This window comes from Colletes latitarsis, chromosome 10, assembly GCF_051014445.1.
Source record: "Colletes latitarsis isolate SP2378_abdomen chromosome 10, iyColLati1, whole genome shotgun sequence".
Lineage (NCBI taxonomy): Eukaryota > Metazoa > Arthropoda > Insecta > Hymenoptera > Colletidae > Colletes > Colletes latitarsis.
This window is the reverse complement of record NC_135143.1, coordinates 30,219,011-30,243,296: the sequence shown is the minus strand read 5'-3', so window position 1 is coordinate 30,243,296 and position 24,286 is coordinate 30,219,011. Positions and strand designations below refer to the sequence as shown.

The window sequence follows — 24,286 nt, the reverse complement described above, 5'->3', positions numbered from 1 at the left end:
TTTTTAGGATAGGTATTTATTTGTTCTTTATAAACATGAAACGAAATATACTTACAAAACAATGTAAAATTACTTAAACTTTGATATTCTGATTGTAACTATATTACTTTAAAGTACACACGTGTAAATTAATTTCTATGAATATTGATTATTATAACTTAATGCATTGTCAAATAAAGCATAATGTTGTGGAAGCGTTACGGTATTCTCCTATCAGTTCCTGTTTTATTAAATTACAAAATATTATGCAAACATATTATAAAATTCTGTAATTCATTTAACGATATATTTCAAATGCTTTAATTCATGACACAACCAAATCATTGTGCTTAAAACAAGAAGACTACCGGACTGATGAGATGCAGCTAATGCTATAGGTACATGATGCAGTAATGTTGAAATTCCTAGTAGTACTTGTAAATAGCCAGCGCAAAGGACCGCGGCTACTGCTTTTTTTGCATTCCCAGGAAGTCTATGATTACGAGATAATATTCCAATACAAGTTATTAACGATAAAGTAGCGATACCCTGTAAAAAAAGGATATAGTATTGGCGATACATAATTCAGTTCAGATTTCATTTGTAGAACATACCAGAAGTCTGTGATCAAACTGTACAGCAGTCGGGTTTTCGGTAAAATTTTTCCATATAGGCGAAAACGCAAGTATATCGTCCGGTAACCATTTATCTGCCATTTTCGGAAATGTGTTATAAATGAGACCTGCGTCTATTCCCGCTACAAAAGCTCCAGATATAGCAGTAAGAAAAACTAATCCTTTTGTTGAGTGAACTAACATTCGAAATCTTTTCAGCTTCTGTTTTACATCATTAATGTTAATACTTGTAGTATTGAAGTTTAATTTTTGGGCGGGAACCAAATGATCCAAAGCATTATACAGGAATCCTGTATATATAATGAATGCCATTCCCAAATGCGCGGCTAAGCGATACTGCGAGACACGAGGAACGTCCGATGGTTCCACGAAACGATTTTCCAAACCAGATTTGACCATGTACCAACCCATAAGTCCTTGTAAACCAATTAATGAGCCCAGAATAACTACTCTGGCTTTCATTCCTGGTTTCAGCATACCTTTTGTCCAAAAGTAGGCTGCTGGAACTATGAATACAGCACCTATCAAACGTCCCCACATTCTGTGCAAATATTCCATCCACCAGATTCGTTTAAATTCTTCCAGCGTTATGTTTTGATTATTTCTACAATAAAAACTTATGTGCAAAGTCCAATTTTACGATACTTGTATTCGCTTTATATTATAAATTCATACATTTTGTACTCTGGGAACTGTTTGTAACGTTCGAATTCTGCATGCCATTGACTTTCAGTGGTAGGCATTTTTTCACCCAATAATTTCCAAGTAACCATAGATAAACCAGATTCTGTAAGCCTTGTTACACCTCCTAAATACATAAGGAGGGAGAAATAATTTATTGAATATCTTTTGAATATATTTTATTCGTATAATGTTTTGAAAGAGCTTAAATATCTACTCTGTACGAAAGTTTAAAATGGAAGAAGTATTACAGCTGTAGAAGAATGTTTTAGAATGTTGTGCAAGTTTTAAAAATTATTTGCCATAAGTTTTATCTACAACAATTTTCACAGCAGTACGAATACAGTAATAGAATAAAAAATAACCACATATACCTAGAACTACAGCTATGAACACCATGCCACTGCAAGTTAACATCCATTTTCCTACAATTTTATCAGACTTTTGGACTGGTTTTGATGCAAAACTTAAAGATATGATATTTCTTTGTTTAAGTAGATCCTACAAATAATATTAAATAATTCAGGCTTACTTCAATTTATAAAGCATTAGAATATTTTAATTTTAATTTATGAATTGATTGCGTAATACCTTATGTAAATAAATCGAAGTTCTTTTCATTAATAGAAATGCTTTATTGGGTTTAGAAATATATGTATGTAAATTTTGCCGAATTGGTAGAAGTCTTGTTGCATTGCTTCTTCCAATTGTTGAGGTACAGTATCTTGCCACATTAAACATGCTAAAAAGTTTTTAATTCTTGTACAAGTTATATTTTTACATTCAGTACTGAATACATCATGTACTTACATTGGTATTGCGTTTTTAACTTTAATGATAATATGTTATCTTTACGTTCTGCTCAGTAATTAAATGTAAACAAATATGTAGTCGTATTTACTTCACATGTTTTCATTATTTTTATTTAATACTTAAATATATAAACAATATTAAAATGGACATAGTTACAAATTGTTACAAAAGTTTTCTTAAATCGTTAAAACAAAATAACAAGACTAATTGTAGTGCCCAGAGATGCCAGGTTCAGCACCCGGTGCCCTACACACACATACCAGATCACGTGTACGTGAGCTCGTAGAGTTTCGGAAAGTCGACAAAGGCAAACTGACACATGTCCTCTTTCTCGATTATTCCGAAGCTGCCCGAAGTAATTTCGGACCGCCTCGTGGGAGTCGAGAGAGAAAGGCTCACATTTGCCTTCTCGCTCTTGAACAACTGAAATCAGACCTCACGTCAACGGCATACAATTCGGAATCTCGACTGCCCAGGTATTTTTACTTGCCTTTCCTAGATTACTTCATTACTGAACTCTGCAAATTACTCCTGGTTTCTATTTGCCTCTGATGACCTCTGATGACCAGTGCTGACGAAAGTACACAACTCCCGACAACTTTTAACACCATACAGCGATTGTTACTGACTGCTCCTGATTACTGCTTGCCTCTGCTGGACTCCGCTGACCATCGCTTATATTTCTGACAACCTATAACGATTACTACTGACTTCTGCTAACCTTTGTTGGTCTTTGCTGATCTCTGTCAGCGTATGCTTGTCTCTGCCGAACTTTCCTGGCCTCTGCCGAACGCTACTGACCACTGCAGGTATTTCTGATAATCTATAACGATTAATACTTATTACTTCATGCCCCTACAAGTCTCTGCTTGCCTTTGCAGGTTTCTGCTTGCCTGTGCATGCCTTTGCTGGCCTCTGCTCAACACAGCTGACCACCCCTGATGCTTCTGACATCATATAACAATTACTACATGCTACTGTTCGCTCCTGCTGACCTCTGCTTGCCACTGCATGCCTCTGCTCGCCTCTGCTGACTGCTGCTGACCACCTCTGATGCTTCTGACAACATATAACGCTTACTACTTGCTACTATTCGCCCCTGGTGATCTCTGCTGGCCTCTGCTGACCACCGCTTATATTTCTGGCAACGTACAACGATTACTACGACTCCTGCCTTCCTCTGCCAGCGTCCCCTGGCCTAAGCTGGCCTCTGCTGACCACTGCTGACCACCGTTTATATTTCTGGCAACGTACAACGATTACTACTGGCTACTGCCACCCTCTGCTGACCTCTGTCAGCATCTCCCGACCTAAGCTGGCCTCTGCCAACATCTCCCGACGTCGCTGACCACTGCTGACCGTTGCTGACAACTTGTGACATGATGTAATATAATATAATATGTCTATATGTATTAAAGTTTTGTATAATGTAAATCTATGACAATAAATGATATAATTTCAAAGTATTCAATGTGTTCTCATCATTTTTTACCGTCCTTTTCCTCTCCAAATCATTCTCTTACGTATAAGATGCGTACCACCTTCTTCGCAAGTTCACCAGCATTTTAGAAATGTTCCGGGAACTTTGGAAATCCGAATTTGACCTTGACCTTGGCCCAGTTTCGAAAGTGGGTCAAGGCCATTCGAATCTTAGAAAAATTCCGGCCGCTTCGAAAATCCAAATGGCCTTGACCCAATTTCGAAAGTGGGTCAAGGCCATTCGAAATTTTAGAAATCTTCTGGCCGACTTGGAAATCCGGATGGCCTTGACCCAATTTCGAAAGTGGGTCAAGGTCATTCGAAATTTCGGAAATCTTCCGGCCGACTTGGAAATCCGGATGGCCTTGACCCAATTTCGAAAGTAGGTCAAGGCCATTCGAAATTTTTAGAAATCTTCTGGCCGACTTGGAAATCCGGATGGCCTTGACCCAATTTCGAAAGTAGGTCAAGGCCACCGAATCTTAGAAAAATTCCGGGCGCTTTGGGAATCAGGATTTGGCCTTGACCCAGTTTCGAAAGTGGGTCAAGGTCACCGGCATTTCAAAAAACGCTCCGGGCACTTTGGAATTCCAGTTTTAAGTAGAGAAACGGTTTCTTATAACTAAGGGAATAATGGGGAGAGGAAAAGAAAGGTAAAAGTGATGAGAACACATAGAATTCTTTGAAATTATATTATTTATTGTCATAGATTTACATTATACAAATTTTTAATACATGTACATCATGTTAGAAGTTGTTAACAAAGGTCAGCGTGGTCAGCAGGGGCCAGCAGAGGTCAGCAGAAGGATGCAGAGGCATGCAGAGACTAGCAGGGGCAAGCAGTAGCAAGTTGTAATCGTTATACGTTGCCAGAAGCATCAGGGGTGGTCAGCAGAGGTCAGCAGAGGCTGGGAGAGGCTGACAGTAGCCAGTAGTAATTGTTATACGTTGTCAGAAATATAAGCGGTGGTCAGCAGAGGCCAGCAGAGGCTGGGAGAGGCTAACAGTAGCCAGTCATAATCGTTATACGTTGTCAGAAATATAAGCGGTGGTCAGCAGAGGCCAGCAGAGGCTGGGAGAGGCTAACAGTAGCCAGTCATAATCGTTATACGTTGTCAGAAGTATCAGGAGTGGTCAGTAGCGGTCAGCAGAGTCCAGCGGAGACAGACAGAAGTCTAGTAATCGTTATACGTTGTCAGAAATATAAGCGGTGGTCAGCAGAGGCCAGCGGAGGCTGGCAGACGTCAGTAGCAATCGTTATACGTTGTCAGAAATTCCAGGAGTGGTCAGCAGCGGTCAGCAGAGGCTGCGAGAGACTCCCGACTTTCCGAAAGTCCACGAGCTCACGTACGCGTGATCTGACATGGTGTGAGAGAGCACCTTCGGTGCCTTTCTGGCATCTCTGGTAGTGCCACGGACGAGACGTAGAATGGGCGTCACAAGCGATGCTTTATCGTGTTGTACGGATCGGTTCAGACTGGAACATGATTTCAACGCTCTTAACACTTTAAATTGAGACTAAATATTAAGAGAATGTAATTAATTTGGAAGCAATTAGTCACTCTGGAGCGATTATAGGCTTCTACAGTATCAATGAGTCATTTGATATCTGACGAACATATCTAAAATGCTCGAAAAATGTTGTAGTAATTTTTCCATAAGAAATGTTTTTCTAAAGTAAATCTGATAGAAAATGACCAATATCGACTATGTGCACCTTGCGATCGAAAAATCTTGCTATAACGTATACCATAGAATAATAGACTTCGAAAGTGCCATTAAAGATTTTGGTAATAGGAACGTAAGAAAAACAACTTTGTAGAAATTATAGTTTTTCACTTTTCTTATGCGTCGTTTTTCTCTTTGTTTGAGAATATTTTATGTGTACGTATTACATTACCAAGGACAAGGATTGCCCTTAGTAGTCTAAATTCTAACTACGTTACTGGAGAGATTGTTTATCCGCGTGATATTAACTCTCGTAAGCTGTAAGGTTGAAAACGTTTATTAATTTTTATGGGCATCAACCGCTGCATCCTCAAAACATTTCGATTAAGGGTACCCACATTCTCTGTTTTTGCCTTGTCACGGTCCTGGACTCATACTCAGCTGACTAGCAACATGTAAATAATCGTATAAGTATCTCAATTACTCGAAGATAATTCTCAACAAATTACGAGTATGAGTTATTGGTTCATAAGTACAGTTTATTTAAATACACTTGTGCTTTCAGTTTACCGAATGTTTTGTTAGAGTGTCACCCTTAACAACGAAAGAGACTATTGTCAATGCCTAAAACGTGGTTCATTCAATGTTGAAGTTTAGTGTATCACAATAAATTGAAATTCAATGCTTTTAATAACTAGCAAACGGTTAAATTGCTCCTTGTTTTTGTAATATTAGCGATAAGATTATCTTACGATAAGATAAAAAATATAGTCGCTGTTAGTTGGGACAAAGAGGTTGACATTTTACGTGTGCCATTACGTACCTACATCCGTAAGTGTGTAAGTTGGATTTAACTTTTATTTTTAATTAGACTGAAGTAACCGAAACACTTTAATACCGTTCGTTATGTAGAAGATAGTATAAATTTTAAATAAATTAAGTAAATTCATTTTGTCTTAGATTGTTATAAATAATTAAAAAATTTGTTGATTCAGAAACATCAATATGGCACAAAGGAGTGGTGCAGTTAAATTAGCCAAGCTTCGGGAGTTAATGGAAACTATACAAGTAGGTGGTATTAAAGGGAAAGGTATTCAAGCTTTGATCGTAAATTCGAGCGATGCTCATCAGTCTGAATATTTAAGAAAACGAGATAAAAGAATTCGTTTTATCAGTGGTTTTACTGGTTCTTTTGGTGTTGCAATTGTTACTTTAAATAAAGCTTTACTATGGACAGATGGAAGGTATTATGTGCAAGCTTTGGCAGAATTTGATCCATCGGATGCATGGACGCTTATGAAAGAAGGTTTACTAGATACTCCAACAAGGGCCACATGGTTGGTTTCTAACTTACCACCTAAATCCACCGTTGCTGCAGATTCTAATTTAATGAGTTACACAGAATGGGCAGTTTTACATACCAGTCTAAGTGCTGCTGGCCACTGTCTGATGCCACTAGAGGAGAATTTAATTGACAAAGTTTGGGGTGAAGAACAACCCGCGGCTACAGGTAACATTGTCTTACCGCAGCCATTGCAATTTTCGGGGCGTACTGTAGAAGAGAAAGTCAAGCTGTGCAGGGAAGAAATGACTAAGAACAAAACAAACGTGCTCGTGATTACAGCTTTGGACGAAGTAGCATATATTTTGAATTTAAGAGGATCTGATATACCTTATAATCCCGTTTTCTTTGCCTATGTCATTCTTACATTACAAGACCTCCATGTGTTCATTGACAAAAGCAAACTAAGCAAGAAAGCTCTACAGCAATTAAAAGAAGAAGGGGTGAACATCGTTTATCACCTGTATGAAGATATACATGTAGTTCTGAATCAAATGGCGAGATCATGTACTAACGATGAAAAAATATGGATAAGTAATGGTTCCAGTTATGCTTTGCATACCGATTGCGGAGAAACAAAGAAACATACCGCTATTACAGCGATAAACATTATGAAAGCTATAAAAAATAATGTCGAAATCGAGGGAATGAAGGCAGCGCATATACGAGATGCAGTGGCGCTCGTAAAATACTTCGCTTGGTTGGAAGATCGAATTCTGAATAGCAAAGAAATCGTTACGGAAGTATCTGGAGCAATGCAACTTGAAAAATTTAGGCAGTAAGAGAATTTGCATGCAAAATTACAAACGTCGGACGTAACGTACATTAGTTGTAATATATATTATTCAAAAGGGAGCAGGAACATTTTGTTGGTCTCAGTTTTCCAACAATATCTTCGGTTGGACCCCACGGAGCAATAATTCATTATCAATCAACGTCAAAGACAGATGTACCGATTACAGACAAAGAGCTTTACCTTTGTGATTCTGGTGCTCAATATCAAGATGGAACTACAGATGTCACAAGGACATTACATTTCGGTAGTTCAACAGACTTCGAGCGCGAATGTTTTACGAGAGTGTTCAAGGGTCAGTGTCGACTTTCGTCAGCTATTTTCCCTTTAATGATACAAGGAAATTATCTCGACACGCTTGCTCGTGAAAATTTATGGAGTGTTGGGTAAATATATTTTTTTTTTTACTCATAAAATGGAAAATACTATTTATTCATATTTAAATGTACAATTATAGTCTTAATTATCTTCATGGTACTGGACACGGAGTGGGTTCGTATTTAAACGTTCACGAGGGACCTATTGCCATTTCTTGGAGATTATATCCAGATGACCCAGGTTTGCAGCCTGGCATGTTTCTTTCAAACGGTACGAAATATAAGAATTATCAACGTTATATAAAGTACTTTAATAATATTAATATAATCGATGAAATAATTAGAACCAGGATACTACGAGGACGAGAAATTTGGTATTAGACTCGAAAATATAGAATTGGTAGTAAAGGCGAATACACCCTATAATCACAAGAATCATGGTTTCCTTACGTTTGAAACTGTTACATTGGTGCCTATACAGACCAAGTTACTCGATGTTTCCTTATTAACAGAGAACGAGGTACATATTTCATTTGTCTTTCATATTTCGACTATCTTTAAATAATAAATGATAATTTGTTTCAGATCGAATATTTGAATAATTATCACGCAAGATGTTTAAATACTTTAACACCGCTATTGCAAGGACCAGAGAATGCTCAAGCGCTCGAGTGGTTGAAAAGAGAAACTCGAGCGATCTCAAAATAATTAATTTGAAAAAAAAATTAAAAAAAAAAACGAAATCTTTATTTTTTACAATTACAATACATAATAAATTGTCTACACAATTACTTCCCTCTTGATTAACCCCATCATATTCTTTGATAGCAGCTCTTTGCAGTTGTAATTAAAAATTTCATCACCTACATATTTAAAACTATCAGAAATCACCAAATTGACCATGGTGGCTGATGTAATTTATTTAAAAAATTATAAGTTAAGTTCACCGGGATATTGATTAAGGCATATGGTTGATTTAAACGTTTTAAAGTTTGCCGGATCATTTTACCATTTTTACCAAGTAAAAATCCAGCAGGAATGTTCACAGATTTTGAGGATGGAATAGTATTGTCACGTATCATATCTACATAATAATCTGTCCATAATGGACTAGTTATCGACTCTTCCAGAGAAGAGTGATAATCTGCTATGATTACAGCCTTTGCTCCGGCTTCTTCAGCCATTATGCTTTTTGCAAAGAAACTGCAGTCACCTCTGTCAACTAACGCGATTCTACCTTTTAATTCTTTGGCATTTTTTGTTATCTGACAGCCATGAGGAGGATCTGTTGGAACCAAAGGAATTCTCTCTTCCAAGAAACTTGCATTCTGAAATTGTTCAACATGTAATAAACGAAATGAATATGTTCGCGTCTTATAATTTTATTAAATCTAAAAATATTTACAAAAGGAGCACCAAAGTCTTTCGCGGGTCTCAATTTGTAGGTGTACTCCAATTCTGGCGGATATATAATTTCGAAAAATACGTCCGCACCGATGCTTGGATCAATGAAGGAGTTTCGTATCTTAAATTTAAACAAATGGCCTGGAAAGGTTTCAGTAACGAACGTTAAATTTAGCAATGTACTTGTCATTAACCTAAATTTGTACGAATACTAACCTCCACCGATTTCGCAGGATGCTTTAAAGCCAAGCAAAATGAAAATGTAGAACGAACGAAAAAATTTCATTCCTCGTATTTGCATGATAGCCTTTACATCGTAACTAATGACATTATCAGGAATATCATACCGAACTTAACCACACTGACATAAGCACTTGCTTTTCGTGCGTCACTCGTGATGTATTCTGTCAGAAACACGGCAGTATGTGCAGTTTAATATAAGCATGTGTTGGAGCTGCTACATATTCATATATTATATCGTACGATATACGGAACATATATGGATACAAATAATGGATAAATGTATAAATTGAGAAATTGAATATTTCTGGAACGGTTAGTTTACGATAACGTTTTGCTACTTTTAACAAGCACCAATTGTGAATGTCCAGTTTAGTTTCTACAAATAACTCTGAAACATCCTCTACAGTAGAACTTATAATCTCGTCAAAGAATCATGTTTAATCTCATTACGATGAAGTAGCTATAAACGTTTCATTCGTTTAAAAAGCATAGCTGCATCGATTGCATTCTTCCCGCGCGGAGGGAGCGAGTGTGTTGGAAGCAAGAGCTCGCGCCATCTATTGGCGGTCGATCGAACTCTTTGACGGAGATGGTTCAAAAATAGCGGCGAGTTTTGCGGATGAACTAGGTATACACATGCGTGTATTCTTTCAGGTGGTCAGAACCGGCGAAGACCGTGCAGGTAAATCAGCGAAAGGTGTTCAATTCTCAAATGGTCGGAACAACTGTTTCGATCATCGGTAAACCATAAAATTGCGATAGCGAGCAGAAGGAAGCAGAGGCGTGCGCACATGCGCGTCGCGCTACTGCATTTTATGAATGGATGAACGAAGTGAATGAACGGACGTCAGCTGGGTAGGTTCGGTACACGCACGTACACGCCCACACATGCAGAAGTAACCTGACACGTTCGAATGTCCGGAAAATAGAGAAGGTGTGCATTCGCAAATCAAAGATCCTACTTTTTAATGGTGCTCTTAAAAAGAGCCGTTCCTACGGAACGTCAGTTTCTGTTCGATGAAAAATAACCTAACATATTTTTAAACAGATGTATGATAAGAAAAATCGAAACGCTAACAGTTAGATTCTTTTGGCGAGATTGGCGTATGACGCAAACGGTAGAAAATTGATACTAAATATTTCTGTAGTTTTTTTTTTAGTTCCCGATCGTTTAAGCTGCGACAACGAAGCAGCAAGCTTTCCTGTTCAATAAACAGCGTTCCTGTTTCAATATTTTAATAGAATCTGAATCGTCTATTAATTGCCAACGTTTGTCTGTCGCGCCATTTTGCCGAAAATATTTATCGTTCTTGAGCCAATGAAACGGGTTATAACGCGTCTGGATATCGTTACGATCGAGTCGCGACTGGCAACTTTGATTGTTCCCAGTCGCGGTTCAAATACTTGGATTTTATCATGCGTAAATAACCGGGGCGGAGAACTTACAGCAATAAATTGCCAAGTTTTTCTTGCTAACCAGTATTCGCCTCCCAGCGGCGTTAAAGGTTCGCGTGACAGGTGTTGCTTAGTTTAGGTTAGTTCTAACACCGAAAGTTACGTACTAGTCAAACTATTTACGATATCAACGAAGACTATTCAGTAAAAGAATTCAAATCGAAGACGGTTTCAGCTTCCGTTTCTTTAACATTTTACATATTAATAAATCCTGCGATTCCGTGCAGAAACTTCACCTAAACAGGTTCGTAGTACGTAGTTTGATATCGATGCTATTAGCAAACGCAAACAAGCGAGATATAGTCTATAACAAGATTTGCTACGTTAATTCTCGGTCAAGTGCACGCGTACTCGGCGGATTTTCGAAGCCGTTCTATAGGAAAACAAAGGTTCGTTCGCAGAGGCTTTATTCCAATTGGCAGACGAATCTGAGAAAAATTCTTATTCGTTGTTCCCAAGTGAAATTCGCCCAATACGAGAACGTACGTACAACGGTACTAAAGAAAGGAAAAGTACGTTGTCGAAAAAACATATGTATAGTTCGGGCCACAATATAGCGAGGTCGTAAACTCGAGTTTAAAACATCATAACTTCTGAACGGATTGGACGATTTTAATGTTTAAAAAATCAAACGACGCGTATTTTAATGTAGAATAAGTAGAAATTCTAAAAATATTCGAAAAGTTGTTCCTTGACCTCCTAAAATGAGGAAGAACCCATAGAGATGGTCCAATTTTCAAACAGCCATAACTCCTACAATTGTGAGTATATTTCAATGAAACTTTTTTCTGAAGTAGAGCTCATGGGTACCTACAAAAAAGTATTAGACAACTTTTCTGCGGGGCGTTAAACAAAATTACTAAAAATGAAAAATGAATTTTTAAGAAAAATCGACAGGGGGTAGGTCTGGGGTAGGTGCCTAAATTTTTCGATGAAATTGAAAAGTTTCAAATCGTTCTGGAAAAATTATTTTCGGTTGTGGGGGTAAATTATAATCATTTTTGGTGAATAGACATACTTCCGAAATCTTACCCACTTTCGAGAAAAAAATTCAGTACTGGCGGAACTTTAAACGTTAATAACTTCTTAACGAATCCACCATCAAGAAATTGGTATTCTTGATTTTCGTCTTATTTTGGCCTCTAGAATCTCCCATTAAAATTTTTCCCAGGGTTGGCCGAACATGAAAAAAGATAATGCAGTTACGGACACAGAAAAACATTCAGAAAGGCACCCTCAAGCAATAAGTCATGTACGGCTCTAAGTGCCGCAGCAGTAGTCGGTCCCAACCCTCAAGAGTTTAGTTTACGACCTCGCTATATTTTGGCCCGGACTATACCTACATACGTGTTCTTCCGTCAACGATCAGTCTATATCCGTACACACGGATAATCTCATTATCATATCTCTCTTCAACCCCGGGTCGCCTCGGGCGCGAATCAAACGTTGCAAGCGCGATAAAAATAACGCCGGTCGATCAGCGTGGAATTCCAAAAATAATCTCCAACGAAACGGACTCTATTTCCGTGGCGCGTTTAGCATCCCCCGTTACAAAGTGGTGGAAACGCTTGGTGAACATGCGACGCACGGACGTACGCGGGTACAGGTGTTTGCTCGGGTTCCACGGATAACTTCACCCCTCCGCTTCGGGTGGATTACGGCGGCGTCAGAGTCGAACGGAGGGAGCGGGGCGAGCGGCGGCCGGAGGGCGAAGAGGGTCGTCAGGACGCTCTCCCCGGACTTGAGCGGTCAAGGGCAGTGGCGTCGCGTGACGTCATACGGCGCTGCAGTGACGCAATCAGTCGCTAGGGGCAACCCGACGGCTGACGGTTGCCTGGCAACCCTGTTGTTATCCCTCCGGCCCGCCACCCCCTGCGGTGTCCGTTCCATCCACCTCGCGGTCGCGTTCTATCTGCACGTGCCGTTCCTCAATGAACTCCCCTTGCCCCCCTCTGCCTTTTCGCCTCTTCCCCGCCGACAGTCGCCGCTGTGCACATACAGCACCGCTTCCACGGTCTACCTTGCTTTTACGTGACGTGACCCTAACCCCCAGCGAGGACTCTGCCGGCCGGATGCTGTCGGTACACGCGACCCACTACAAGCACACTTTTCGGACGTCCGTGCGCTGTTTTTCACGCTCGATTCGCGAACTTCGTCGGTGGTCGGCCATTTAAAGCGCGATGAAAACTCACATTACGCGTTTCTATTGCAGTCATCTTAATATCAGGGACATTTTGTACGCAACGAATGGTTTGTCGAGCAATTCTTTTTTTTTATTCGGTCTTTCGATCGAAATTTTACTCTTTATCGAGTGTTACGGTTGACGCACATAGCACAATTTTAGGGTTGGTAACCCTATCCGGGATCGAACTACTAGTTGCTGTAGTAGACTCACGCGCGCGACTCGACCATGGAAACAGAGGAAATACTGGTATTCGTAGACTGTAATGGTGATTCACAATTGAGCCGTTGTTTTTGAAACCAGTATAGGTCCATTTTGTCACGCGTCGAGATATTTATGGGTTTACGTTTGAATAAATTAAAAACAAAACTTGCCAACGATCGTGCCACGTTGAAAACACCGGTTCTCGTCCGATCGTCGAAGTTAAGCAACGTTGGGTGCGGTTAGTGCTTGGATACACCGCGTATTGTTAGCATTATTACTGTTTCGTCCGTCGATATTAGAAAGAAGAAAATAAAACAAATTTCGTATATAGAAGTAAATAGAAATAATTCATAAGAGACAACTTTCTCTTCGTTTCTAGCGAATTACCATTATAGTGTATACACTGAAATTGAAAGTCTCCGGTAATGAACGTTCAGATTCGTATCGTTCGTTTGCGTAAGTATGACGAGGCGGTCGATACGTCGAGATTATGCTACGCTCGTAGTTTCGGTAACATTTTAAACGATTACAGAGAGGCTCTCTAACGTCGGTCGGTTCGCGTCCTCCGATTAAAATTCCCTCGATAAGATCGATTCTATCGCGTGAAACCTGCTCCCCGATATGTGTCGTTTCGGCGCAACCCATATAAAGCCCATCTTCATCCCTCTCGCGGCTTACCGAATTGCGTCACAGCGTTACAGGAGACGTGAAATTCGAGACCCCCGGTGGCTCGTTATACAGGGTGTTCGGCCACCCCTGGGAAAAATTTTAATAGAGGATTCTAGAGGCCAAAATAAGACGAAAATCAAGTATACCAATTTTTAGATGGAGGCTTCGTTAAAAAGTTATTAAGAATTAAATTAAAAAATTTCAAATCGTTCTGGAAAAATTATTTTCTGTTGTGGGGGTCAATTATAATCATTTTTGGTCATTATACATACCTTCGAAATCCTACCCACTTTCTAGAAAAAAATTCGAGAAGGTGTGAAATTTTTCGACGGAAAAAAAAAATTTCAAATCGTTTTGGAAAAATTATTTTCGGTTGCGGGGGTCAAATACAATCATTTTTGGTCATTACACATACCCTCGAAATCCTACCCATTTTTTAGAAAAAAATTCAGTACGGTCGGAACTTTAAACGTTAATAACTGTTTAACGAAGCCTCCATTAACAAATTAATATTCTTGATTTTCGTCTTATTTTGGCCTCTAGAATCCCCCATTAGAATTTTTCCCAGGGGTGGCCGAACGCCCTGTATGTTGCTCTTGCATCGATCTCGTCGCGATAACGCGAGAGTAGGAAAAACCGTAAGTCAAAGGTAAGGCAGCGCGATCGCCAGAGGGTCAGTGAAGCTGAACGCGACCGATGCAACGCAAAAAGAGGGTTCCTTCGCTGGTTGCTTTTTATATCTTCACCTCTCGCGGGAGTATTAGATCGTTGTACTTTGTTGTTGCATCGCGGCGAGCAATAGTATAGAATAATTTCTAATTTATGAAATCGATGAAACTATATGGAAAATTTCACAATTGCATGCAAACCCACGATCCGTGGTTCGCGATCGCTTCTGAATGGCAGCTTTGGCGTATACAGGGTGTTCAGCCACACCTGGGGGATTCTAGAGGCCAAAATAAGACGAAAATCAAGAATACCAATTTGTTGATTGAGGCTTCGTTAAAAAGTTATTAACAATTAAATTCAAAAATTTCAAATCGTTCTGGAAAAAATATTTTCGGTTGCGGGGGTCAATTACAATAATTTTTGGTGAATAGACATACCTCCGAAATCCTACCCATTTTCTAGAAAAAAATTCGAAAAGGTGTGAAATTTTTCGACGAAAGTAAAATATTTTAAATCGTTCTGAAAGAAATATTGTTAGCTGTGGGCGTCAATTACAATCATTTTTGGTGAATAGACATACCCTCGAAATCTTACCCACTTTCTATGTGCGAAATTCGATGGAACTATTTCCGAGTCGATATCTCTCTGCACGCGGATGGATGATGGTTTCGGAGTCAGGGCCGTGGACCACTGGCGTACGAGGAGGAAAGATGAGGTACAAAAGTATGGGACCGATATCACTAGCGGAATAGAAATCACAGTTTATTTCGAGTGGTCTGGTCAGCGGCGATACGACAACTGAGCTCAGTATCGAAGCGTTTCGGCTCGGTTCGATTCGAAACCGGGAGCAAAAAATTTGTCGCACGGTAAACACCGGTAACCGTCGAGACGGCAGTTTACTGGTCTAACCGTCTCGCGCGTCGCGTCCGTTATTGTCTTAATAACGGCGAATCCGAAACATTCTAGAAAAAAATTCAGTACGGGCGGAACTTTAAACGTTAATAACTTTTTAACGAAGCCTCCATTACAAAATCCCCCATTAAAATTTTTCCCAAGGGTGACCGAACACCCTGTATACATACATACGTATTTATGTACGCGTGCATATGCCATTTTCCGTAGAGAGAAAAATCGATGCAGATACACTCTTCCCTCGTTCCGTTCCAGATTCTGAAACACCAGCAATTAAAATTCGTTGCGTTACTCAGAGTCGGGTCACTTTTGACCCCACGGGACAGATCCAAGAATATAACTCTTAAATAATTCATCTTTTAAATCCTGTTACAATTAATTGAGAATCGCGATAGAAAGTATGCATGCAAGAATAAAAATATCGCTAAATCGAACAAGTAACGTTGAACGCAGCGCTAGCGAGCGATTCGAGGCGTTTCGCGGCACGTCTTCCGTCGTTTTCGCGTTGATCGACGTCCAACCCCGGGATCGGTTCTAGAGAGTTGCTTTGCTCGCTGCGCAGGGAACTTGGCGACGGGTCTGCCGGCATCTCGCGTCTGAAAAGTTTCAGAGTGATCCCCGCATATATGCGTAGCCGGACACCTACGTGTACGTGTCTATGGAGTCGAGCCACTAGTGAAGCAGCAACAGGTTTAATCGCGTCGGGGTGTGGCTGGCTAGCTGGCTGGCTCTCGGCTCGACTCAGCTCATTCGGCTGTTCTCCGCTTGATGCTTGTTTATAAGATCGATGCGACACCGGGTATCGTTGCGCGGCGCGAATGAAGGCGGAATGCTCGTTTTGCAGCGTCGATGCGCCACTCGTCCGGTGGAACCAGGGGACGAGAACCTGAACACCGGGCTGGAAAATTAGAAAAAAAAAAAATAATAATCAAGCGGATGCGGTAGCTTTCTCATTGATCGCGTTTTATCGGCCTTACGCTTCGTGGAAAACAGGAAGGAAATTAAGATTTCCGGTGAAACCCTTGGAAAAAATGCATCGTAATTATTTACCGATTTTTAATACCCTAGAAGCTACTTTACCATCGACAAACGAATATACTTGTCTTATTACGCAAATAATTATAGCATTCCATTCTATACGATTTCCTCTTTCGATCTTGCCCGCTGTGCGTCGAGAAAAATGCATCGACGAGTACATACATCCCGCCTAATTTGGACAAACGAACGGTGGTCAGCGGTTGGTAATTTTTTCCCCGTGAAAATAAACGTAAATTGGAAGAAATGGGGGCAGTTTGTCCAGGTATCGGTGGATCTTGGAAGCCGGAAGCGAGGCGCGCAGGGGCGGCCGAGAGAGCGCGCGTCGGTTGCGCGCGCACGATCGGAAGTCGCGTCGTTGGAGCGTCGCGCAGCGGGGAATCAAATTTCACCAACACCTACGGTCCACCGGGGCTCGCGTACGGGCATTACCTGACTCATCCCATCGTTCGATCTCGAAGAGCGGGCGAGCGGCCCGGTCGCGCGACCCAACACGCATTTTTCTTCTTCGAGGGCCCGGGCTGGGCCTCGCACATCCACGGAGGAACTATATTTTACGACATTTTTTTGCTCGATCGTGCACGCGCGCGAGCGTATGCGCGCGGTCCTTATGTGTCGTGCGAGGAGCGCGTCGGTCGTCGTCGCGGTCGTCGGTCGTTAGAGTGGGAGGAATGTGCCAGAGGGAGGAGGACAGCGCGAGGTTGGGAACATGGAAGCGGGACGAGGACGGGGCGAGAGCGCGAGGGAGCGAGCCACCGACGGTCATCAGACGGAGAGGGACAAGGCGAAAAAAAAAGGAGACGAAGATACAGCGAGAAGCGTGGAGTGACGAGGACGCGAGAGCCGAGTAAGAAAAAGAACGCGGAGAAGTGGAAGAGAGTAGAACGGAAGGAGATAGAGATAGCGGGGCGAGAAGGACAGAAGGCATCACGAAGTGCAGAGGAGGCCTCATCTCGATCTTGGTCCTATTTATAGACATGCTCTCACAGCCTCACTCCTGCCCACTTCTTGCACTGTCTCTTCTATATAGGTGTGCATACACCTATGTAGTGGCCATTGCACGTTCTCCGCACGCGAGAGTCAGCGAGCCGGCCAAAACTGTTCGTTCGTTCGAGTGCGAAGAATCGATGACGTGGACCCACCTCGAGCGTCGAGGTAGCCCTTGGGGAAATCGTAACCGTCCGTTTTCCCGTCGATCGTTTCCGCGATCGATCGATAGCACGGAGAGTGCCGTTTCCACGCCGTTTCTACCCGAATCGTACGCAAGGATGACCTTGTTTGGAGAAGAAGCGCGCTCGCCACGGGCAGTCGAACGCGATAGATCTCGAAATTGTTTTCTGCACCGAGATTTTACCACGTACCTGGTCGACAGAATTGCATCGTTACGGAGCACAGCGAGTTCCGTTTGTCCGCTTCGCTTTCTCGTTACGTGGCGTCGATTAATTTCACTTTCAACGTCATCGTCGTTCGGAAACACAAACGAGTACGTTCTTTATTTTTATCCGTTCGCTGTCCAAGACTCGACGACAGAGCTCGCCGGACGACGGGACGACATTTTTAGGTTAGGAGGACGGAATCGACGCGCGCGAACGATTCTAATCGGCGGCTGTTTGCGATTCTTATCGAGACGATGGGAAATTGGACGATAAACGCGGCCGAAAAGGCCCGATCGGGTCGCATTTAGGCGCCAACCGCGTGTTTATGGTGAAAGGTTGCATATAGAAAAGACGGCGCGACCACGCTGTTGCATCGAGAGTGGCGACTCTCGTGCCCCGTGTGGACCGGTCCTCGTTAATCTTCGTGGTTGCCTTTTAAACGAATGCCTGGGACGAACAATAGTCCGGTCGCGTAGGACGCTGTTCGCTGTATCGACATCCTTGATCGGCGATGTCCTGTTCGGTAATTGTCGATGATCGATAAAGATGTCCGCGGTCGATGAATGCGTCCGAAGCTAGAGCGTAAAGAGAAAAATTATTGGCGCGATCGGGTCCATAAATATCGACTCTTCGGAGTCGGAACGGTACTTGTAAAAACAAATATTTCGTTTTATATAGATATATATATATATATATACACGCGGAATAATGCCTGGCGTCGTTCGGCCGGGGCTCTCGAAACCTTTCGATATATCGAGACAATTTCCATAAACGACGGTTAAAAGAAAAAGGTGGAAACGAATCGTGTTTGAAAATACGCGCAACGTTGCCGAGATATCGATTCATCGGGCGTGATCGAGAGTCGGGGAAAAACATGACTCGAATACCAATTAATACTTTATTCGGTAATTGACGAGGAACGGGCCGAACGGTCGCTTATCTTTTATTCGTTGTCGGGAATTTTTATCGAGATAAGAGGTTTGCTTATCCGCGGCGCGATCGTCGAATGCAACGACTCGTATCGACGACCGCTTTTAAAGATAACAAACGCCGATTTATCGATGTTGGGAGGAGGAAAGATCAAAGAACAACGAAGGGCGTTGCTGTTCAATGTTAACTTTGTATTTTTGTTAATAATCGTCGTGGGGAACGGGCCAGATTAAACGGCAACGATGATTACAACACAAGTATACAGGTAGTCGAGAGATTCTGTTTTTTCTCTGTGCATAGCACTCGGAGCACCATATGGCATAGTAGTTACACATAATTTACCCAACTATAGCGTAATATCATTCGTAAAAAAAGTGTCGTCTGTATTCCTCCATTTCTCACTATACGTTTTTTTTTTTTTTTTGTTGACTCTCGTTTTCTCCAACACACGCATACACATACGTTCCATGGCACACACGCATATAATCTCTATTTCTCTCTCTCTCTCTCTCTGTGTTTTTATTTCTGAAGAACGCGCGTGTGCGTACACGCTCCTGTGCCTACGTATTTTCCGACCTATCTAGAACAATAGCGGATAATATCGTACACGCGTCGATGCAACCATCGCTGGGGCATGCGAGCGCGACAGAGAACGGTTGGATCCGCGGCTACGCGTTCCGTGATAATCATAAATCGTTATTAATATAATTATAATATAATAATCATAATAAAAATAATCCTTTAATTTTAACATTATATATATATCTTTTATCAATATATATATATATATATACTATATATATATATAGAGAGATTTTTTTGTTAATAAATAGAGCAACATATACATAATATTAATCGTCGCTAAACTCATATTTATATTACACGTAAACGATCGCGACGTACTGGGAGGGAGGGAGCGATTTGGGAGAGGAGTGGGGAGAACCGAGAGGAGAAGAGGGGAAAGTAGGGCGGCAAGATTAAAAGGAGGAAAGTGAAAGATTTTAACGGGTTCCCTTTCTCTCCCTCTGTCACTCTCTGTCTCTGCTCGTACGATTAGACACGTAACCCATGTATACATATCTATAACACGTTATTATATATATATACATATTTACAAAGGAAAACTTCCGGTTCAACAACGATGATCACGACTAATTACGATTTTACTCGTGGGGTTTGCTGGCGGCGAAAGGATCGTTAATGGGGGGGGGATCGCGACGGGACTCGACGTGCGTTTTTGAAAAATAGTTGGGAATGCGTGGGGGTTTTTCTTGTTTTTGTTTTATCCGGGACAGGGGACTCGGGAGGACGGTTCGAAAGTAACGCGGGGTGAAAAGTCCGAGATTTTAGCGTGTCCGGAGCACGGAGGGGCGTTTGTTCGAAGTAGGAACGAGACACGTGGACGCGTTCGAGAGGTAGAGGACGATACGAAGCGATTGTTCGATTGTATGATTGAAAGACACGAGGTTCGAGGACGCAAAACAGTGCGTGGATCGATTCTTGCAACGATATCAGGGGCGTGTGTGCGTCTCGCAGTCTCCGGCGAGCCGCTAGACCGACCACGCGACATCGAATCGTTCGTTTTTTCGACGCGGAACCTGATTTTGAGCATCGTCCAGCGCTAATGCCTCCCCCGCAGGATCTCGAACGGATACTCGCGAGCGAATATATTCGTTCGAGCGCTTATAAAAATACATAGAAAATACTTTTCGATAACTCCCCCCATCGCGAGGCGCACGCGGGCTTTTCGAATCGTTTCGGTGGATCGTTTCGAGAAGCTCGCGCGACCATATTTTTTTTTCTTTTTTACGCGCTCGTTTGCATGCGTTTGGATGCGCGCCGTCTTTCTCTTTCTCTCTCTCTCTCTCTCTCTCTCTCTTTCTATCTTGTCGGATGAATTCCTCCCTGATTCCCGGAAGCTGCGGGCGGTATCGATTCCTACGCCGTTCGTTCGTGAACGCGGTCGCAGTATCCCGCGACACTGGAATATTTCGCGCGCGCGATTTTTCGCATCTGCATCTCTCGGTCGTTCCCCGATCGCAAACAAGGGCATAAAACGCGACCGCCCGTAAATAACGATCCCCAACGGGTCGTTCGAGGACCGATACTGACCGTCGTCGGGGGAAACAACTTAACCCGCGCGTAGCCCGGCAAAGCTAGGAATCGTTCGAACTCGTTCCGTGGATAAGAGAAAAAGGAAACTAAATGCAACTAACGGGCGACAACGAAGAGGATGCTCCCTCGGATCGTCCTCGAGGAACCGAGAGCCGTGAGACCGAGAGAGAAGATTTGAAAATTTTCTTTTTGGGAAAATAAAAAATGTCCGCTTCACGCGGTATTTACAAAATTATCCGAACGAATCCTCCAGGGATCTCTTACGTACTAATAAATGTCCGAACAAGCGTTTCGGTATCACGCGTGGTTTTACAGCATCGAGAGTCCCACGGCTGGCAAAGACCGACGACGATCGATGACGGATCAGTCGGTGACGGCAGCCTGTGCGTATCCGCCTAAAGGTCTCCGTCGTTTCCTCGTCGCCCGGCGAGGAGAGAAGCTACAAAATGGATCGAAGGAATGCGCGGCGTACGATCCTCGAAACAACGTCCGTTTTTATACCCTTCCTTGTCTTACGATCGAAAAGACATAGGGACGCCGATCTCGTCTGTCTTCGTTGCAACACAAGGAAGAACATACAGGAGGATGTCTTGTTTAAGTGTGTAGTTATTAAAAAAATGTTAGTACTGAAGTTGTTCGGTAGGATGGGCTACATCATGCAGTACTAATTGTTTTCTTAAGGGTGGAGCGGGTCATCTCCCATACTCGCCACCAGAGGGGCGGCTCTCACAAGCGCTCGACCGACTACCCCAATATCCAGTCGTCTAAGGCAGGGTCTGCTAGAGAGATACTTTCCTTATCTAGCCTCTACTAACTTTCTCGTTTTTTTACAACCAGCAAAGCAGCGCCACAGTAATATCGTAATTGCAGCAGTAACTTGATACGAATGCAACCAACGCTGCTCAGCAGCGACTGCTGACGTAAACATAAGTCAACAAATTTACCTTTATAGAATTCAAAATACTATCGTATTGCACCTCGTTGGATTTGTCTCAGTACCTGCTGTTACTTTCCGAAGAAAAAAATATATTCCATTTAAGGAATCCACCCAGAATTGCTCCACCCATAAGAAAACAATTATTACTGCATGCTGTAGCCCGTCCTAAACAACTTTCGTACGAACATTTTTTTACTAACTACGACTCCTTCTGAGATATCCTGGTGTACTCACTGAAACGAGACACCCTGTAGAAAGGCGCGTCGCTTCGAGGGTCGTGTGGCCTAAGCCTGAAACCGTGCGGCCGGTTTACTGGTTGCACGGCGGCGATGCGTGGCTCTGCGGGTGATTTCTGGCGGACGCGTGGGTCGCCTCGCGCTTCAGCCTCTGCTTAAGGTGCACCTTGGCGTGCCGTTTCTTCTCGTCGCTCCTCGCGAACTTTCGTCCGCACTGGTCGCAGCAGAACGGTTTCTCGCCGGTGTGCGTCCTCACGTGGGTGGTCAGATGGTCGCTTCTGGAAAACGAGCGCATGCAGATGCGACACTGGAACGGTTTCTGCCCGGTGTGGATGCGTATGTGACGGGTGAGCTCGTCGCTGCGCGAGAACCTGCGATCGCATCCGTCAACGGGACAGGCGTACGGACGCTCGTGCACCGGCGTCTTGCTCGGTCGATTTGGGTACTTTCGCGGTTTCACCGGGACCAGCCTCAGCGGCAAAGCGCTCTGTTGGTAAACCTGCGAGAGGATCTCGTGCCCCTTGGACGTGCTGGGGTTGTATTCCGCCAATTGCACGCCCGTACCGGCGGCCGGTGGCGGTTGCTGTTGCTGCTGCTGGCTCGGTTGAGGTTGCTGTTGCTGTTGCTGTTGCTGCACGGTCGGTCCGTAGCCCGCGGTTCCGGTTGGTTCCTGCTTGAGCGTCGTCTCCTGATGATGGTGATGGGGATGGTGGTGGGACAGGAGGTTCGGGTCATAAGCCTCCTCGTGCGCCGTCAGCCAGCCGGCCGGGGTGGTGGTAGGCGTATCGTGGTAACCTGGCGGCGGGGGTGGTTTCGACTCGACCTGGAGAAGTTCGACGGTCTCGCCGCCGTACGGGGCCGAGTGCAGAGTGGGGTGAAGAAACGGTTGACCCGTCAAGGTCAGGGTCGGCGAGGGTAACGGTCCCCAGATCTCCTGGCCGCTCGGCTGCTGCTGTTGCTGGGGCTGCTGCTGCTGCTGCTGCGGCTGCTGGTTCTGCAGGGTGTTCAGCGGCGAGGATTGCGCGCAGGTGGTCGTGAAAACGCCGCGGTAGGTCAGCGTGGGTACGTTGCAGATGTTGACGCTGGTCGCGGGCGCAGAGGACACCGACGACGTGGAATGAGGCGAAGAGTAGAGGATCACGCCGCCTTGGAGGACGTTGCAACGATCGGCGTCCTCCTGGGCCTGATGGTGGCGCGGCGGACTGCTCGACGGTGGCGCCCCCGCCGTCCCGTTGTCCTGGGACTCCTGGTGATGGTGGTGTCGGTGATCCCTGCTGGCGGAGGTCGCCGTCTCATCGTCCTCCGGTGTCGCCTCTTCCAGGGACAGATCCTCGCCCGCCAGGCTGCCTGAAAACCATCCATCGAGTCTCGCGTCAGTCTCGGGATCAAGATTACGCTGCGTAGTGGCCAGCGCGAATCGTCTCGCGCTGGTGGTCGCGCGCGCGCGTGCATCGCGACCTAAAAGAATCGACAGGAAGGACCGTGCGATACGGGGGTGACTTTATCTTGCGAGCCGCGGCTCTATCTGTCGTCTGCATCCTGCCGTCTCGTTACTTCCTTCCTACGTTTTCGTTGTATCGTGTCGCTTCCTACCGAAAACCGGAGCCGCCGGGCTACTCGAAAGCAACCGATTTCTATTCCCGACATCCGTGAAAAATCATGTCTTTAAAAGAAAAAAAGAAAAAAAAAAAAAAATACGGAACGTCGACGACGATGCGAGAACGTTTCGCGAGAGCTTCGCGGAAGACGCGAACGACGGAGGGTGGTTGGCGTTGCTCCGGACGAACGTGGTGGGGGCATTCGGAAGCATGAATGAACCGGCAAAGGGGCGGTGGGAGGCAGAGGTGGAGGCGCGGGGGCGTCGGTGATGCAGGGACGCGGAGGAGGGTCTCTGAATGTCGGGGTCGCCGAGTATTGATCCGCTCCGAGGCGGGCAGGTTCGATATTAGCCGTTTTCGCGAGCCAACCGATATATCTACGTCACCTCGTGCGATTTCCCCGCGACGACATTGAAAACGTGATCGCGGGAGAGCCGCGCGTTCGTCGGAGGGGTGCATGGCGGAGCCACGAGGGTAGCAGCAGCAGCAAGAGTTGTGCGGATATGCGGAAAGCGAAAGTCGGGGGATGCTCGTGAAACGCAGAGAGCAAGTGCAAGGTTGCCGGAGTTCGAACCAGCCGATACTACTGTGTGTCCACGTTCCCGTCGGGGTGG

General features: G+C 43.8%; 5 protein-coding genes across 6 annotated transcripts in view; 2 read left to right on the top strand and 3 right to left on the bottom strand.

The window, feature by feature from the left end:
* Positions 1-117: 117 nt before the first annotated feature.
* LOC143346249 (heme A synthase COX15) lies at positions 118-2,598 on the bottom strand. The gene is made up of 6 exons (XM_076774185.1): positions 2,106-2,598; positions 1,887-2,037; positions 1,670-1,796; positions 1,290-1,422; positions 594-1,218; positions 118-528 (listed from the first exon to the last, which is right to left on the bottom strand). Exons 2-6 carry the CDS (start codon positions 2,034-2,036, stop codon positions 274-276), a joined length of 1,290 nt encoding a protein of 429 aa, XP_076630300.1. The 5' UTR covers position 2,037; positions 2,106-2,598; the 3' UTR covers positions 118-273.
* Positions 2,599-5,488: 2,890 nt separating this feature from the next.
* On the top strand, positions 5,489-8,483 carry LOC143346532 (xaa-Pro aminopeptidase ApepP). The gene is made up of 6 exons (XM_076774693.1): positions 5,489-6,094; positions 6,251-7,375; positions 7,450-7,776; positions 7,848-7,978; positions 8,052-8,227; positions 8,293-8,483. The coding sequence occupies exons 2-6, from the start codon at positions 6,261-6,263 to the stop codon at positions 8,413-8,415; spliced, it is 1,872 nt and encodes a 623-aa protein (XP_076630808.1). The 5' UTR covers positions 5,489-6,094; positions 6,251-6,260; the 3' UTR covers positions 8,416-8,483.
* Positions 7,804-9,730, bottom strand: LOC143346533 (PRADC1-like protein). The gene is made up of 3 exons (XM_076774694.1): positions 9,328-9,730; positions 9,113-9,252; positions 7,804-9,035 (listed from the first exon to the last, which is right to left on the bottom strand). The coding sequence occupies exons 1-3, from the start codon at positions 9,410-9,412 to the stop codon at positions 8,595-8,597; spliced, it is 666 nt and encodes a 221-aa protein (XP_076630809.1). The 5' UTR covers positions 9,413-9,730; the 3' UTR covers positions 7,804-8,594.
* A 9,226-nt stretch (positions 9,731-18,956) lies between these two features.
* The window catches only part of LOC143347082 (uncharacterized), a 31,786-nt gene continuing 26,456 nt past the window's right edge, over positions 18,957-24,286 (bottom strand). For both annotated transcript variants that reach the window (XM_076775972.1, XM_076775973.1), the window contains exon 3: positions 18,957-23,421. In XM_076775972.1, coding sequence (XP_076632087.1) covers positions 22,148-23,421 — 1,274 coding nt within the window. In that variant the 3' untranslated portion in view covers positions 18,957-22,147. The remainder of the gene's footprint in view (positions 23,422-24,286) is intronic.
* Positions 21,245-24,286, top strand: part of LOC143347083 (uncharacterized) — a 95,723-nt gene continuing 92,681 nt past the window's right edge. Inside the window, exon 1 of the mRNA XM_076775976.1 lies at positions 21,245-21,257. The gene's annotated coding sequence lies outside the window, so the exon portion shown is untranslated. The remainder of the gene's footprint in view (positions 21,258-24,286) is intronic.